Raw genomic sequence first — 16,876 nt, forward strand, 5'->3', positions numbered from 1 at the left:
TTCTCAACACACAGGCCGTGTGGGTAAAGGCCCTTTTCATCCGTCCTTGCTCCCCCTCCCCAATTCTCCTGTTTGAATGCATCCGTCCATCTCAGCATCTGCCCCTGGACCCACCAAGTGGGGTTACTGCTCCCGTGGGCCAGACGGAAGAAACCAGAGAGGACACCCCCGCCCCCCCCCCCAACACCGACTTACTTTGGTTCTCTGCCAGGACAGGCACCAAACCGCACTTGCCCGCGACATAGATCAGTCCTCCATCCAGGCTCAGGGCATCGGCTTCTCCTTTCTGTAAAACCAAAGCGAATCGTCGGCACCATACAGAGGGGCGCTTTCCCGTCTCGCCTGTTTCTAGGCTGTCTGAGAGAATGGCTTTAGGTCAGAGAATGTCAGGTGCCCCGACGAGGTAGCAGAAAGAGACAGGGCCTGTTTGAACTGAGCACCCAAGGAAACACTTGGCACACTCTCGATTAGCAGCCCCGCGCACCCTGCGTGCGGTCGCTCCCAATGGACAGACCAGGCACAGGTTGCATTGACCCTCTGTCGCCCAAACGCTCTTGGGACGCCCTCCTGGACCAGCCTCACTCAGTGAGGAGACGGATCGAACAAGCCGCCTTGTCTGGTCTCAGCCCCTTGGCGTTACGCTCAAGTTCGACACAGAAGTTGTTCAACAAATGAGCAGAAACGACTGAGCTGCCTCGCCAGGGGAATGAACGCACCCGCACCCCAACATTCGAGTATGGATTCATCGAGACTGCAAACTCGCTCTTCGGCTCAGTAATAATTTTCTTACAACTCTATTTAAAAAAAAAAAAAAGCTGGAGGGGCGCCTGGGTGGTTCAGTCACTTAAGCGTCCAACTTCACCTCAGGTCACGATCCCACATGAGTTTGTGAGTTCGAGCCCCACATCGGGCTCTGTGCTGCCAGCTCAGAGCCTGCTTTGGATTCTATGTCTCCCTCTTTCTCTGCGCCTTCCCCACTCTCTCTCTCTCAAAAATAAATAAACGTTAAAAATTTTAAAAAAGAAACTGGAGGGGCACCTGGGTGGCTCAGCCGGTGAAGCCTCTGACTCTTGATCTCGGCTCAAGTCATGATGATTTCACCAGTTTGAGCGTTCAAGCCCCACATCAGCTCTGTGCTGACAGTGTGGAGCCTGCTTGGGATTCTTTCTCCCTCTTTCTCTGCCCCTCCCCCACTTGCACACACACACACACACACACACACACACACACACACACATTCTCTCTCTCTCTCTCTCTCAAAATAAATAAACCTTACAAAAATTTTTAAAAACTGGAGATATGAAGATATGGATGAAAATTTCTATTCAGGGTTGCAGCACGGGGGGCAGGGTGGGGGGTCTAATGGTAATAACAAAATAACGGGCCAAAGCAGAATAGGTTCGTGGCTGAACAGCCACAGCCACGGGAAAGACATCCTCAAATCATTTTTCAGTGTTTTCAGGGAATAGATATTCACGGGGGAGAATGGCCACGATGTACCGTTAAGTGGCAAGGACTCAAAACCAACCGAACTGGCACGATCCAGGACGGTTGCGGGCACGCGCACACGTGTCCGGAGAAATCCGGGGCTAGGAAATTATCAAGACCAGCCGTGGTGTATCTCTGCTGTTTGTTTTTCTACGAGCTACCTTTCTATGTCCTCCCAGCGCCCTGCAACAATCACGACTGTTCCTCGAAGCAAGGGAGTGGAAAGGCCACAAGCATTCTGGGCCTGCGCGGTGTCTCCCGGTCCCGATCGCCCCCCACCCCCGGCGGAGCCCGCGCCCCTACCAGGACCAGGGCGATGCAGTCCTCGCCGGTGGGCGCTGAGACACAGGTCACGTTCCCGAGGCTCGCGCGACTCCACTGCTGGCACTTGCGCTCCTCCTCTCTGCCCACCGCGCACCAAGCGACGCGCGCGCGCCTCTCCGCCACTTCCGCAGCCGCTGCGCACAGAGACACACAGGGACACAGCGGTCGTGGGGCCCAGAGCCTGGCGGGGACACCCAGGCGCCGCCCACCGCCCGGAAGCCCTGAGCTCGCTGCCCCCTGCCGCTCTCCCCCTCCACGCTCAGGGGCCCAACCCCTTCGCCAGGCGCGCGTAACCCCGGGCCTCCTATTTCGGTTCCTTTGGAGGCTTCCCTGGCTTCTAACCCACCCTTCAAGCCTTAGTGCGGTGACTTGCCTAGTATCGGGGTCCCACGGGATTAAAGCTCCAGGACACAGACAGCGGCAGCCCCAAGAGATGGCCTAGGGGACTGACCTCCCCTCAGTCAGGCACCACCATTAACTGCATCGCAGTGTCCTCGCTCAGGCTGACTCCATCTCAGCCCCCCAGGAGAGGAGGAGCCATGGCTGAGCTGGCCCCCTGTGGTATCCCGGCCAAGTCCAGGGCCCCAGTCCAGAGCTGCGTTCACCAGGCCTCCAGATTCATCCCAGGGGGGGCCCTGGCTCTCTCGGTTCATGTGCGTGGTTCTTACTTCATAAGGAGGCAAGTTGATTGTTCTGTCCAGGCCGGGGAGCCGGGGACATACAACCACATTAACTGGGTGTCTGTCACATTAGTCCGGAGACTCTCCCGCCTGTTAAAATGCCCTGGCTTGCTTCACGGCACCCTGGCATCTGCCTCGAATGGACAAGGGCCGCTCCAGAGCAGAGCTCTGCTGCCGGAGAAGGGAGAGTACTTTCTGGAAGGCCTGCCCCTTGGCTTAGCACCCCCACCAGCCTGCCGGCAGGGCCTGCCCGGGTCTCACTCACTTTCCCTCAGGCCCTGGATGGCAGTGAGGTAGTTGAAGCCAAGGTACAGCCCAGAATCGACCTTCGAGGGGACCCTCAAAAACCCAAGGGCAGAGTCTTTGAACAGCAGATCCTTCTCATCCTTAGGGGAGCCAAAGAGCTGGAACGCAGGTGACTTGTCTTTTCCAAACTTTTCCTAATTAAGGAAAAATGGAATTACAGCGTCAGTGGGAAATAGACAGGAAAGAAAAGCACAATGTTGAACCACAGCGCCCGGAGCTTGGGGATGATGCTGAGCGTTGGGGACCTTGGTTCACTTCCTCGTGTGGAGGGACTGGCCCCGTGGCTCATTCAGCTGTGGCTTCAAAAGTCGCTAGGGCCCAGGCACCTTAGAGTCCCGAGAATACTGCCTCATTGTCCCCCTGTTGCTGTTCCAGCCCCTGAGACACCGTTCATCAGTAATGCTGGAGAGACCTCTATTGTTTCTGCTGTCCAGAGCCCATTGAATCTGTTAGCCTTTGTGCAGAGAGGCCGCAGAAAGACTTGTAGAGCAGCAGGACATTCGGGAAGGAAGCTCCCCACGGCAAATCCAGGCAGGTGGGGAGGGCCTCGGGAGCGGAGGGGGGGGGGTGGGGCGTGGGAGAGGGGTGGAGGAGGTGGACACCTGCGCCTTGTTGAGAAGCTCCCAGATCAAGTCCTCCTTGCCGTCCACACTTCGGGCCACAACGGCGTGAGAAGGGATCCGGGCCAGGTGACACTCCTTGAACGCGTCCACTGGCTTCCGAGTGTTGTTTAAGCAGAGCAGCTCGTACTTGTCCTGGTCGGCCTTGTCTGGCAGGCTCTCTGGAGGAAAGGTGGAGGTGGAGGGGAGCCCGGATGAGCCCACTGTAGGCATTAACCGTGAGCTGGAGCTCCCCTTCTCCCACATCGTGAGCTAGAGGAGACATCATAGGTACTCTACAAAACTGGGCGGGGGGGGGGGGGGGCAGGGGTCAGAAAGGCAGTGGATTGCTCCGGAACACTCAAAAAAAGTAAAGATAGTAACCAGAAAGCCTTGGGGGCTAGCCCAGTGTTCCTCTGGATCATACAGGCTGCTCTGGGATTGATGCACCTTCTGCCTGGCCAGCCAAGGAGGCTGAACCAGACCCCATCTGTTTCCATGGCAACCCCTCCTAGAAAAGGGTCCCAGGGTAGAGGCAATCCCAGCGCACCAGCCAGGGGGCGCTGCCTTACCCACCTCTCTAGAAAGAATAAAAAGTTACAAACATTTTTAAGGCAGGATGTATGGTTGAATCACTTCCCAACATGAGGTGTTATCAAAAGAAGGGGAAAGTCTGTTTTTATGAGTGAGTTCAGCCCAATTTGGAACTGCCAATGTATCTCATACATGAGCATGTATAGTGACAATATATAAAGTGACAGGAACCTGCCCAAGTCCTTTTGGGAGATTAGTGCAACCTTGAGCTCAAAATCAGAGAGAGCAGTACAGGAGAGAAGAATTATAGGCCTATTTTCCTTATGAGCATACGTGCAAAAATCTCAAATATACATTAGCTAACTCAACCTAACAGAGTATTTTAAAAATAGATCAGGGTTAAGGTTTATCAGCTTACTTCATTAACAAAGAACGGTCAATCATCTAAAAAGCCAGAGTACTCCACGTCATTAAGAAGCACCATGAGATAATCTTAACAGATGCAAAAAAAGCAGGTGTGTGTTCAACATCTAGTTGTGGTTGGGTTTTTTGTTTGTTTGTTTCAGGAAACGGGTGATATGGAGAATTTGGTAAAGTTCTTGAACCTGAGAAATGCCTTTCATCAAAATGGCTGCAGCAAAATCATGCTAACAGGAGAAAATGTAAGCATTCGCTTCAAAATCAGGAACAAAGCAAAAATGTCAGCTGTCATATTGCCAACACAGTGCCGGACGCAACTGACAAAAGAAACGAGATGGAACCACCGGCAGGAAGAAGGCAAACTCTATTTAAAGATGATGCGATCCACAGGGGTGCCTGGGTGGCTCCGTCTGTTGAGCGTCTGAGTCTCAGGTCATGATCTCAATGGTTGTGAGACTGAGCTCCCCGCTGGGTGTGGAGGCTGCTTGGGATTCTCTCTCTCTCGCTCCCCCTGTGCCCTTCCCCCCCCCCCCGCCTCAAAAACTGAAAATAAAAAAATAAAGATGATGTGGTCATCTACATAGAAAAGCCAACAAAACCAAGGAAGAAGGAATAAAACCAATAACGGTATCCAGCAGGGTAGAACTTCCAAAACCAAGTATTATCCTCATTAGCAACAACCAAGCAGAAGCTAATATAGAATATCAGACTGTAATGGCAACCCAAACCATGAAAGAGCTAGTAACTAACCTCGCACAGTAAGACCAACAAAGAGAAACTTTGTAAGTTCCGTTAAAGGACACAGAAGAGGTGTGATCAAAGGAGGAAGATTCATCGTGATCAGGGATTGGACAACTTAACCTTAAATATAGTTCCCCACGGGCCAATTTAAACTCAAAACAATTCTAATTAAAATGAAAGGATGACGTTTTTAGAAAGGCAGCAAAAGAATTCTACACTTTTCGTTGAACGAGATTTGAAAACGGACAGCCAAGTGTAGGGTGAGATCTCTCTCCACCAACCCACGTCGGGCTCTGCACTCCCATCGCAAAGCCTGCTTGGGATTCTCTCCCTCTCTCTCTGCCCCTCCCCCGTTCATGCTCTGTCTCTCTCTGTCCCAAAAATAAATAAATGTTGAAAAAAAAATAATAATAATAAAAAAAAGAAAATGACTAGCAAATATATTGAGATGATCAATGTAAGCCTATCTCCGGAGGTCTCGGGTCAGTGGGGTGGGTCTGTCTCTGGTGGTCCTGGGAAGCATGTGTTCAGCCCGTGCACACCCAGCAGGGTGCATCAGCATGTGGTATTTCAGGAATCTTCTGCACAACAGTAAGAGGACACACAGGAGAACGTGAGTCATGGAGCTGTTTGTGGTACAGGGAAAGGCAAGGTGACCTAGGGTGACAGATAAGTAGAACCCGATGAGCATTCCTCAGCTGTCAGAAACACTGAACTAGACATACAACACAGATAAATCTCCAAAACAAGACGCTGAATGGAAAATCCTGGCAGCAGCATGGTTTCTAATGCCGAAACTTTTGTGGTCTCAGAGCCCAAAAACCTGTGTCGGGGACAGAGGCGGGGTGTCTCTGAGGAAAAGAAAGGTAGTGGGTATTGGGGGATTTAGAGAAAGCTGATGGCTTAAAATGGCCTGGGGGGCTCAGTCGGTTAAGCATCGGACTCTTGGTTTCGGTTCAGGTCATGATCTAGGTTTCGTAGGTTCGAGCCCCACTTCGGGCTCTGCTCTAGCATCGTGGAGCCTGCTTGGGATTCTCTCTCTCTCCCTCTCTCTGCCCTCCCCCCATGCTGTCTCCATCTCTCAAAATAAATAAATAAACTTTTTAAAAAATGATAAAATAGGGCACGTGGGTGGCTCAGTTGGTTTAGCGTCCGACTTTAGCTCAGGTCATGATCTCATGGTTTGTGGGTTCGAGCCCTTCGTCAGGCTCTGTGCTGACCGCTCAGACCCTGGAACCTGCTTGGGATTCTGTGTCTCCCTCTCTCTCTCTCTCTGCCCCTCCCCCACTCGTGCTCTCTCTCTCTCTCTCTCTCTCTCAAAAACAAATAGACAGTAAAACATTTTTTTAAATAAAAGCAAAACAGGAAATGAGGCCTGCCCCGTAGAGAACCTTGATAATAGCGTGCCAAGAAGTGGAGTCCAATTTGCTCAAGGCTCAGAATTATGGGAAAATAGAACCAAAGGAGGCTGTACCCTAGCTCTCCTCCCACTTCTTACCAAACACTGTAGTGTGCCTGACAAAAGCCACATCTCCACCTCCTTCATGCAGACACCTGTGAAATGAGAAAGTCGCAGAAGGGTCAGCACAGAGCCGGCTGTCCCCAGCTTCTTCCTCAGGCCTCGCAGGGGAGCAGGGCCCCGGGCTCCCCTCCTCTGAGGCTTTGGAGCGCACCTGTCTGGGAGGGCGGCCACCTCCAGATAGATTGTGAGGAAGGACGGCTTAGGGGCTGGCCAGAGCCCCCCACCTCCTGCGTTAGGGCCTGAAAGGGCAAAACGGGTCTTTCTATATAAAAGGATCTGAAGCCTCTATATGCCTGAGTATGTGGTCCTTTCTCCCAGGACCGAGTGGGCAGATGTGCTGCGGCCAAGCGGGGAGGCCTCCGTCGGCAAAAATGCCTGAGCTCAGGAGGCAGATGTGGGGAGAGAAGCAGCATCCGCCTCAGCACGGGGCATGGGGGGGCAGGGGGGTGCAGGGGGCAGTCGGGCAGAGCTCGCTCTCTCCCGGCTGGTGGAGAAGCCCGCGTGGGGCAGACCACATCAGCCTGGACGCTCCAGCTGTCCTTCCGGGAGCGAGGGACTGGTTGTCTCACGACAAGACCCCTTCCGTCCCTCTGTGGTTAGGGAGAGGGCGGAAGTCAGCAGGGAAACACAGGACATCCCAGCGCAAACAAAGCCACAGCCTCGTCTGTGGGGACAAGGAATGACCCCTGTCGGGGTGACGGCTCACGAGGCTGGGGTAGAGGTAAGGGGCCCGTAGAGGGGGATCCGGGGGGGGAGGGGGCTGGAGGGGCACGTGCACTGGGCAAAGCCAGTGCCCTCTTTGGACTCAGGAGAACGACACCCGCTCTGCGGTCCCTGCCGGCAGGCTGAGCTGTGACTGGGGCCAGAGAAAAGGCCTCCCGGCCTGAGGACACAGGGTGCTCAGGCCACTGGGGAGAAGAGGGCCTTCTCACTCACTTGAAGGCACCGGCGTAGCCAAAGTATGGTTCCTGGGAGGAGCAGGCACATTTGTTCTCCCCTGTCCCCGCACACAGGCGACACAGGTTGGGGTACTCTTTCCCATCCGCGCAGGGCACACAGCTGGCAGAGAAGAAGTTGGCCGCAGCTGTTGAACACAGAGAAATAGGCCACAGGGTGTGAGCCAGTCCGGCCGCAGCTCATCACGTCTCCCAGGGACGCTGGCGCAAACTGGGGAGGGGTGGGGGGTGGGGGGGTGGAGACTGAGCCCCTTCCTCCACCCCTGCGGGACAGCCTCTTACGTGAGGCTGGGCGCTCAGAGCCGCACCTCGGCCGACAGCAGACTCAGCTGCCGCCTCCCAAAGGGCCGCTGGTGCGGTGGGCCCACTGGGGTTCATCCCACGTTTACAAAGTGGCCTGCGTGTGCCACCAGCGTGGAGACCCCCCTCCCCCCGCCCAGAGGCTGCCCACAGTCCTCCAGTCATCTTACCCTTCTCAAGGGGCTCGGGCGGCCCTGCCCAGTTTAAGAATGGACGGAGCAACCCCATAGGGATGTTCCATCCGGCGGACCTGCCAAGGCCTGTGTGGCAGGACTTCCTGCCTTGTAGCTGGTTCAGCTGGAAGTTGGTTCCCTTCTTTGCTATGGCCACAGCATAATAGTGGATTTGTGGCTCTGCAAAGGGACAGAGAGAATTGAAAGCTCTTAGCCCAGACCAGAGGGAGAAAAACAGCCCAACGTGACCTTGCCCTGGTGGAAAAGGAAGCCATATGCTAGCTTTTCCTGCGACCTGCTCTGTTTCCCCAGGGAGAACACACGTGTCCTCCCCCAGCGGGTCAGCATCGGGCCCAAAGAGCCCAGGGACTCAGTTCCCTGCGAGTGGGATGCCGTCCGTGAACCCACCTCTAGGTGTCATCCACTCTGCACAGAGCCCGGGGCCAAGGCCAGGGCCACCCCAGCTTCCGGGTCTCCAGGGAGAACTCACCCGCTTGGGTCCCATAGACCTCAGCCGCTACAGGTCGCAGTTTATTGGGGTCCAGGCCTGCCTCGAACACCAGACCACCATCAAGGGTCACAGCATCTGCCTCGTTCGCCTGAAAGCAAAGAGGCCAGGCCAGCTTCAGGAGAGAGCCCACCCCAACCCAGGCAACTGGATTTCAGGAGGTCAGAAAGATCTAGAAGGATCTTCAAAAGGGTCTCCTTTGGGGCATACTCACTCATGTTCACTTGGTGGCCCGAGTCAAAGTTCCCTCTTTTGAGGGCAATAGCTTTAACTACGGACGTTGGCATATTGTCTCTTCCTTATAAGCGTCCCCGCCTGTATCGTCTCATGGTTCCTGCCCTTCACAGTCATTTATACTTACAGTTGTTTATTCTAGGGGCACCGGGGTGGCCCAGTCGGTTGAGTGTCCAACTCTTGATTTTGGCTCAGGTCATGATCAGAGTCATGGGATCGAGCCCCATATCAGGCTCCGAGCTGAACGTGGAGACTGCTTGGGATTCTCTCTCTCTCTCCTCTCCGCCCCTCTCCCTTGCTCGTGCTCTCTCTCTCTCTCTCTCTCTCTCTCTCTCTCACATAAATAAATACAAGTAATAATAAATGAAGTTGTTTATTCTAGATGCTTTCTCTAGAAAGCCCTATATTGATTTAAGTTCTTTTTTATTGAATAGAAAATAAAACTATTCCGCTATCTTAAAATCATCATAATAAATCATGTTCATCCTTTTTAGCGTATTACTTCTCGTATGTTTCCATATGTCTTATATTTGCAATCTGGTACAGATAATACGTTGTGGACTGCTTTCTTCTAAAATGGCATGCATTTTCATACTTCTGCAGGTCTTTATTGACTTCATAATATTTTATCATAATGTGGTTGTTCCATAGTTTGTCAAATAACCCCTCAGATGTTCAGCACTTTCTTTTTGCTCTGAAATCTATGCTCTCATGGGTAGCTTTGTCCTCGTAGAATTTTTTCCTCCCGATGGCCTGTCACCTTGGGATAGGCAACTAAGCGTGGACTCGCTCAGACAGTGACCTTGTTTATCTTCGTGGCTCTGGCTGTCCTTGTGATTCCACTCTCCAGAAGATTTGTAATGCCAATTTGGAAGGCCACCAACCAAGAAGATCAGTTTCACTATAAAATCACCAGCAAGGTAGGATTCGTTTTATTGCCATCACTTAAGAAAATGCAAGTTCCGGGGCGCCTGGGCGGCTGAGTCCGTTAAGCGTTCAACTCAGTTTCGGCTCAGGTCATGATTTCACAGTTCAGGTGTTTGAGTCCCATGTTGGGCTTTGCAGCTCTCTCTCTCTCTCTCTCTCTCTCTCTCTCTCCCCCCCTGCCCCTTCCCTGCTCGTGCTCCTCCCTGCCTCTGACTCTCAAAATAAATAAATAAACAAGAAAAAAAAGAAAAAAAATTGTGTGGCAACCACAGTTTCCCCACACGTGGTGTCTCCGCTTTAGAATGTTAGTATCTGCTTTCCAAATAGTCTTGTGTCCTATGAGGAAGGAGCACTCCCAACCCATCGGTGCCCGGGAAGAAAAGCAGAAGGGGGAAATAGATTTTTTACTTTATTCCCTTCCCTTCCCTTCCATTCAATTTGGTTCCAACCAACACATGGTACTGACTTACCTTGATGGCCTGGATACATTCTTGGCGAGAGTTTTTCCTTGTGCAGGAGACATGGGGGCCACCCACTTCTCTCATATTCTGTTGGAATTTGGTGCATTTTGTTTCCTCTGCTTGTGATATGGTGCACCACCGAACACGTCTCCCAGGGGTGCCCAGACACAGTCCTGGGAGAAAGAGTAAGGGCTCAACCACTGCCCATGGGAGAGGCCACCTCACCCCCTGCCAGACTTATCCAGACTCCTTCATCTCTCTGCTCCTCCTCCTTCTGCCCCATTCGGCCACTAAGTCAGGCCGGTCTCCTCAAGTGGAAGTGTCTTGACCGTCTAACAAGCGTTCTCTGCCGGCCAGAGGGCTCTGATTCTCCGCAAATTCAAGGAGACAGTCAGAGACTCTGGGTTATCTTCCTTCCTGTAACTGACACATTTCCTACCTCTAAGAACTGGTGACGCTCCTTTGCCTCAGTTGGTGGAGCTTTGTCCCGCTTGAAGCTGGGAGGTAGGCAGGAAAGGGATTCTTGCTCCTGTTTTGTTAATGTGGAATCTGGCTTTTGAGGAGGCTGAGGGACTGACGGCTCAACAGTGGCAAAATCTAGCCAAGAATCCAGGTGTCCCTAGACGGTTGTAACTGCAAGAACCACCCCCCGCTGATGCCGAGGCAACTTAACCGCACCCGACTCCTTGTCAGTAGCTACACCGAGTGGTGTACCAAATGGGTCAAGGTGCCCGAGTTACCACCATTCGCGTCTGTATCAGAAAGACTGGCTCTCCTACCTTGCTGATAGGATCGATGCAATTAGGAAGGAGCCTGGACCAGATTTGCTCACAGCTCTTAACCAACACATGGTTGCCTGATAAATGGAATCTATGAAAAACTTACAGTTTTTCACCGTTAAATTAAAATGGTGAAAGACTGAAGGCTTGCCCCCGGAAGATCAAGTCTCCGCTCTCAGGTTTCCTGTGCAACAAAACACTGGAGATCCTAGCCACGATAATAAGAAAATGCAATAGAAGTCATCCAGACCAGAAAGGAAGGAGTAAAACTGTCTTTATTTGCAGATGACGCGATCCTCTAGAAAATCCTAAGGAGTGCACAGAATGCTATTAGAACGAATACACAAATATAACAAGGTCACAGGATTCAAGGTCAATATACAAAGAGCAATTATATTTTTGCAGATAAGCCTTGGATGCTCCAAAAATAAAATTAAGAAAATAATTCTATTCGCAATAACATCAAAAAGAGTTAAATACTTAGGGAAATATTTAACCAAAAAATACAAAACTTACGCTGAAAATTAAAACTTTGCCGAGAGAAATTAAAGATCTAAATAAATGGAGAAACATTTATGTGCACGCTTTATGAATTCAATATTGTTAGGATGGTAATTCTCCTGAAACTGAGATAGAGAATCAACACAAACCCTATCACAATTCCAGCAGGCTGGGAGGAGGGGGAGGTTTGCAAAAGTTGACAAGCAGATTCTATAATTTATATAAGATAAATAAATTGATGCAAAATAGCCAAAATAATTCTGTATAATTTACATTGACAATTTATTTTTGTATAATTTATATATAATAGTCAAACAATTTTGAAAAAGAACAAACCTCGAGAAATTTTACTTCCTAATTTCAAAACATACTATAAAGCCAAAGTTATCAAAAGGGCGTGATATTAGCATAAAGACAGACATATAGATCAATGAAATAGAATGCTTATATGTATATTCAATTGATTTTAGACAAAGGCACTAAGGCAATTCATTGGCCGAAGGGCAGTCTGTTAACAAAGGGTCCTAGCAGAACATATATCCACATACAAAAACGATTCACTTAGAGCCCTACCTCACACCATACACAGAAATTAACTCAAAGTGGATCATAGAATTTAGTATAAGAGATAAAACAATTAAACTTTTAGAAGGAAACACAGGGAAAAACTTTGCAAGCTTGGGATGGGCAAAGTTTAATCAGCCATGACACCAACAGCACAGTCCATAAATGAAAAAACTTGATAAAGTGACCTCTCAAAATCCAAAACTTCTGTGTTTCAAAAGTCAGTTAAGAAAATACAAACGCAGAGGTGCCTAGGGCGGGGGGGGGGGGGGGCTTAGTCAGTTGAAGCCACTTTGGGAAACAAATTGGCAGCTTCTCAAAATGTTAAACATTTTGACCCAGGAATTCCACTTCTAGATATGTACCCAAAAGAAATAAAAGCGTATGTCTGCATAAAGACTCCTGTATGAATATTCACAGCAGCATTATTCAGGAAAGCCAAAAAGGGGAAACAGCCTGAAAGTCCAGCCACGGGTGAATGGCTAGACAAAATGCGGTGCATGCACACAACCAAGTATGATTTGGCAGTAAAAAGGAAAGAACCAGAAGCATGCACTACAACATGAATGAGCCTCATTCACGCTAAATGGAAGAAACCAGACACACGACACCACCTGCTGTATGACTCCGCTTGTATGTGAAAGGTCTTAAAAGGCAGACTGATGAAACAGAACGTAACTAGCGGTTGGCCGGATGCTGGGGCGGGAACGGAGAGTAACTCCAAATGGACATGAAGAATCTTATCAGCGGGGCGGAAATGTACTAAAAAGATTTCACAGTGATGGTTGTGCCTCTTGGTAAAATTCCTAAAAATCATTGAATTGTACACTCGAGGTAGGTGAGTCTCATGACATGTAAAATATAGCTCGATAAAGCTATCTCTCTCTCTCTCTCTCTCTCTCACACACACACACACACACACACACGCACACACGTGATTGCAAAAGCCCCTTTCCCACTTGGATACGCTTTAGAGTGGAACATTCAGCCCTCTGCTACTTCCTGTTCATGAACCATCCCCTGTGCAGTCAGACCCGCCAAGGTATTTGAGGCTCCCTGGGAGGGTGAGGGGAGGAGGGCAGCGGCTCCCAGGCTGAGTCAGCGGGGGCTCAGGGGCATATGCTGCCACACTCCTTCCCCACTGACCGTCGTCCCAGGAAATCCCAAAGGATGTAATCGATCCCGAGGCCCTCAGGGAACTGTCCTGCCATAAAAATATTAACCTGGTCCTATCCGGCCACTCGTGACCCAGTAGCATTTACTGGAAGTCTGTATACACAGCACCGTGTCTCATGTAAGCAGACGGGACAAGATCTCCCCTCCCATCTGGAGAGAAAAAAAAAGTCAAAAAAGAGGAAGCTAAGGATGATGAATGCTCTAGAAGAGACAAATGCCAGACCAGAAGTGAGCTCCTGGGGACCAGGAATGACGGTGGTGGTGTTCCTGGAGGCGAGAACCATGGACCCATGTGCACACAGCTAATGCTGCAAACATTTCACATCTTCTCTGGACATCGAATCTCCCAACTCTCTGAGCTCTGCTAATATCATTTCCAGGTGAGAAAATCGTGTCTTTAGCTAGTTACGTGGCTTGCCCGAGGTCCCACAGCTAATAAACATTGGGTCTAGGATTTGAATCTACGCAGTCAGACAAAACCCCCCCTGTTCTTACCACAAGGCTAGCCAGTCTATTTAGGCTGGCTAGGTTAGAATCGGGCTGCAGTGGAGATGGGGCTAGTAAAGGATTTGAGGCCAGAGCGTGGAAAGCCCTCCAAGCTGGTCAGAGGAGGTCTGGTTCCAGAGGGAGTAGAGCTCGCTCATGAAGAGAGTAGAGATAAGGGCTCTGCCTAGAACGGGGGAGGGAGTGGACTGAAAGCCCGGAACCAAGCAGAAAAGCCCTGGGAATGGAGAAGGGGCAGGAATAGGGAGCTGGCGTCAGAAATTAGCTCGGTGACGGATGGGATCTGGGGGTGAAGAGGGAGAGCCAAACAGAAGGGCATGCTTCAAGGTGGGGGGAGGGCACGAACAGCAGCAGGAATGGGGAACCCACGGGTAGGGCTCATTTCTCCCTTGGCTGAACTAGGAGACTAAAGGACCACCGAGGGGTTTTCCAAGATCCACAGTCCCAGCCCCCCAAACACCAGGGGCACCAAGTGCACCACAAGCTCATCCCCCCCCCAAAAGCTCTCACCAGCCGGCTCTGAAGCCACACATCCCCCCCCCAAGATGATATGTTCCCCAAAAAAGGTGTAGGGCTGGCCCCTCCTGTATCTCCAACCTAGCATCTGAACTATCTGCCCCTCAGACGCTGCCCCCATGAGCCTGGATGGAAACTTCTTGAAAGTAGGCATCCTGTGATTGTTTCCATGCAGACATGCGGTGTTCTGACCTCAAAGGGCAGGGGCTGGGATGGAGCTACCCTTCTCGGCCCAGCCAGCCTCTGCCAGCCAGCACAGCCATGGGGGCGGGGCAGGAATCCCCCAGGGCAGGTGCCACTCCTTCCCCAGGGGACAACAGGGTTTCAGTGACACTTTAGGATGCTAACCACCATTCTATTGACTGTAGGACTTAAACTGCAGCTTCAGCAGGGGAGAGGGGGTGAAGGGAGGGGGCGAGGCAACCAAAGATTCAAGTGAAAGTGGAACCCAAGGGTGCAACTCTGAGCCAGGATCTGTGGCTGCGACCTGTGACCACATCCAGGAAAGCAAGGTTTCCTGCTTCTCGATCTCTCCCAAGCAGCCCCAACCCTGTGCTGTGCTACCCAGCAAGCCCCAGGTCAGGGGGCAGAAGGGAAGTTGGCCTTGGCAGACCCGATCCTGCCTCAGAGAAGACAGGGATGACAATACCATAGGAAGGAACTTGGAGAAGGGGACCAGAGGTGGGGACAGGGATGGCTTCACAGTCCCTAGGTTTGGGGGCATAAGGTCACTGTGCGCTCTATTAGTCTTTTCCACCCAGGGAGCGCCCAGCTCAGAGGAGGCTGACCTGGGCTGGCAGGGGCCTGGGAATTGGGAGACACCTGTCTTTCGCCCCCGACCCCCTACTTACTGCCCAGGCACTCATGCCCCTCACAGCCCCGCCCCTCCACTGCCGGAAGCCCCGCCCTCACACATTTACATCACTAATGTCTACGACTGGTGAGTGCCCTCTGTAAACCCCCAGAAATTGTTTCAAATAATTCTAGTCTGGGCACATTGAAAACCAGAAATCAGGGCGAGGGGGGTGCCCCTGGGTGGCTCAGTCAGTTAAGCATCAGACTCTTGATTTCGGCTCAGGTGATGATCTCACGTTTTGTGAGTTCGAGCCCTCCATCGGGACCCGTGCTAGCAGTGCGGAGCCTCCTTGGGATTCCCTCTCCCTCTGTCTCTCTCTGCCTCTCTCTCTTCTCTGCCCCTCCCCCACTCGTGCGCGCACTCTTTCTCTTCCAAAATAAATAAATAAGCTTTAAAAAGAGAACAGAGGGGCGCCTGGGTGGCGCAGTCGGTTAAGCGTCCGACTTCAGTCAGGTCACGATCTCGCGGTCCGTGAGTTCGAGCCCCGCGTCGGGCTCTGGGCTGATGGCTCGGAGCCTGGAGCCTGTTTCCGATTCTGTGTCTCCCTCTCTCTCTGCCCCTCGCCCGTTCATGCTCTGTCTCTCTCTGTCCCAAAAATAAATAAACGTTGAAAAAAAATTAAAAATAAAATAAAAATAAAAAGAGAACAGAAATCAATCATCTTTCCCTTAGACCCTCTGACAGTGGGGTCCGGTGGCGGGGGGGGGGGGGGGGGGGGGGCTGTCTGTGCCACCAGCGCTGCCCGTCCGTGGTGGGAAGCCTGTGCACCTTGGCCCACCGTTGAGCAGCGGGCAGCCGGCCTCCACCTCACAACTGTGTGGGCAGGTGGCCGGACTCGTTTTTTAACTGAAGAAACTGGGACTCTGTCTTGCCCATGTCGCACAGCCCTGCCGGCGCTGGCTTCTGACTCCCGTCTCCTGTGTGTCTTGGGCAAGTCGCTCATGCTCTCTGGGTCTCATTTTCCTCCCATGCAAAAAGCCTGCAACAGTCCCATGGCTACCAGAGGTCCTGCTGGGACGCAATGGGACAGGGTCCCAGAAGGCTCTTTGGGATGCTTTGCGCAGCTCTGGGAACTCCCGGATCCGCCTGGAGGAGCTCGGCTCTGGCTCCTCCCCAGGCAGGTGGGCTGGGCCCGGCCCCAAGACCCCCCAGCACCCCCGCACCCTCGCAGCCTCCCACGCTGCAGGCTCTGGGCGCCCACCCGGCGGGGGCGCAGGGACAGAGGGGCACCGATCCCGCGGGGAGCAGGGACACAGGAGCCCATCTCGTGCGACGCAGGGACTCGGGCGCCCAACCCCGCGGGGCGCAGGGACACGGGAGCCCATCTCGTGCGACGCGGACACACAGGCGCCCACCCCGCAGGGCGCGGGGACACGCGCGCCCATCTCGCGGGTTATGGCACCCCCAAGTCCCTGCACTCACCAAGGGCCCCAAGGAACAGCAGCGCAGGAAAGACTAGCTTCATTCTGGGTTCGGGAGGCGACCAGCGAATGAAGGCTCTGCCACCTGAGCAGTCTCTGCACCCCTTTATCCAGGGCTGAGTGACCTCACGGGGTGTGGCCCGCCCTGTGGCCCAATCGGCACCCCCTGCCCTCCCCCGCTCAACCCCCAACTAGTTCCTCAAGGCCAAGTGGGGGGGGGGGCGGTGAGGGGGAACAGTGGGGGTGGGGAGAAGGACCAGTGAGTGCCAAGCCGCTCAGAAAACCCAGCCTACAGCCCCTGCGCTGCTGGTCCCACCCGCTTACTGGGGTGGTCTTTCCCTCTGTCAATCTGCAAGCCCCTGGGGAGTCGCGGCCCCTGAGTCTGG

General features: G+C 52.5%; 1 protein-coding gene across 1 annotated transcript in view; it reads right to left on the reverse strand.

The window, feature by feature from the left end:
- The window catches only part of LTF (lactotransferrin), a 31,942-nt gene extending 15,310 nt beyond the window's left edge, over positions 1-16,632 (reverse strand). The window contains exons 1-10 of the mRNA XM_011291127.3: positions 16,492-16,632; positions 10,183-10,346; positions 8,534-8,642; positions 8,041-8,223; positions 7,551-7,698; positions 6,591-6,646; positions 3,401-3,579; positions 2,758-2,932; positions 1,792-1,946; positions 196-286 (exon numbers count right to left, since the gene is read on the reverse strand). Coding sequence (XP_011289429.3) covers positions 196-286; positions 1,792-1,946; positions 2,758-2,932; positions 3,401-3,579; positions 6,591-6,646; positions 7,551-7,698; positions 8,041-8,223; positions 8,534-8,642; positions 10,183-10,346; positions 16,492-16,534 — 1,303 coding nt within the window. The 5' untranslated portion in view covers positions 16,535-16,632. The remainder of the gene's footprint in view (positions 1-195; positions 287-1,791; positions 1,947-2,757; positions 2,933-3,400; positions 3,580-6,590; positions 6,647-7,550; positions 7,699-8,040; positions 8,224-8,533; positions 8,643-10,182; positions 10,347-16,491) is intronic.
- Between the last annotated feature and the right edge of the window lie 244 nt (positions 16,633-16,876).

The sequence above is a fragment of the Felis catus genome, chromosome A2, assembly GCF_018350175.1.
Source record: "Felis catus isolate Fca126 chromosome A2, F.catus_Fca126_mat1.0, whole genome shotgun sequence".
In the NCBI taxonomy this organism is placed as follows: domain Eukaryota; kingdom Metazoa; phylum Chordata; class Mammalia; order Carnivora; family Felidae; genus Felis; species Felis catus.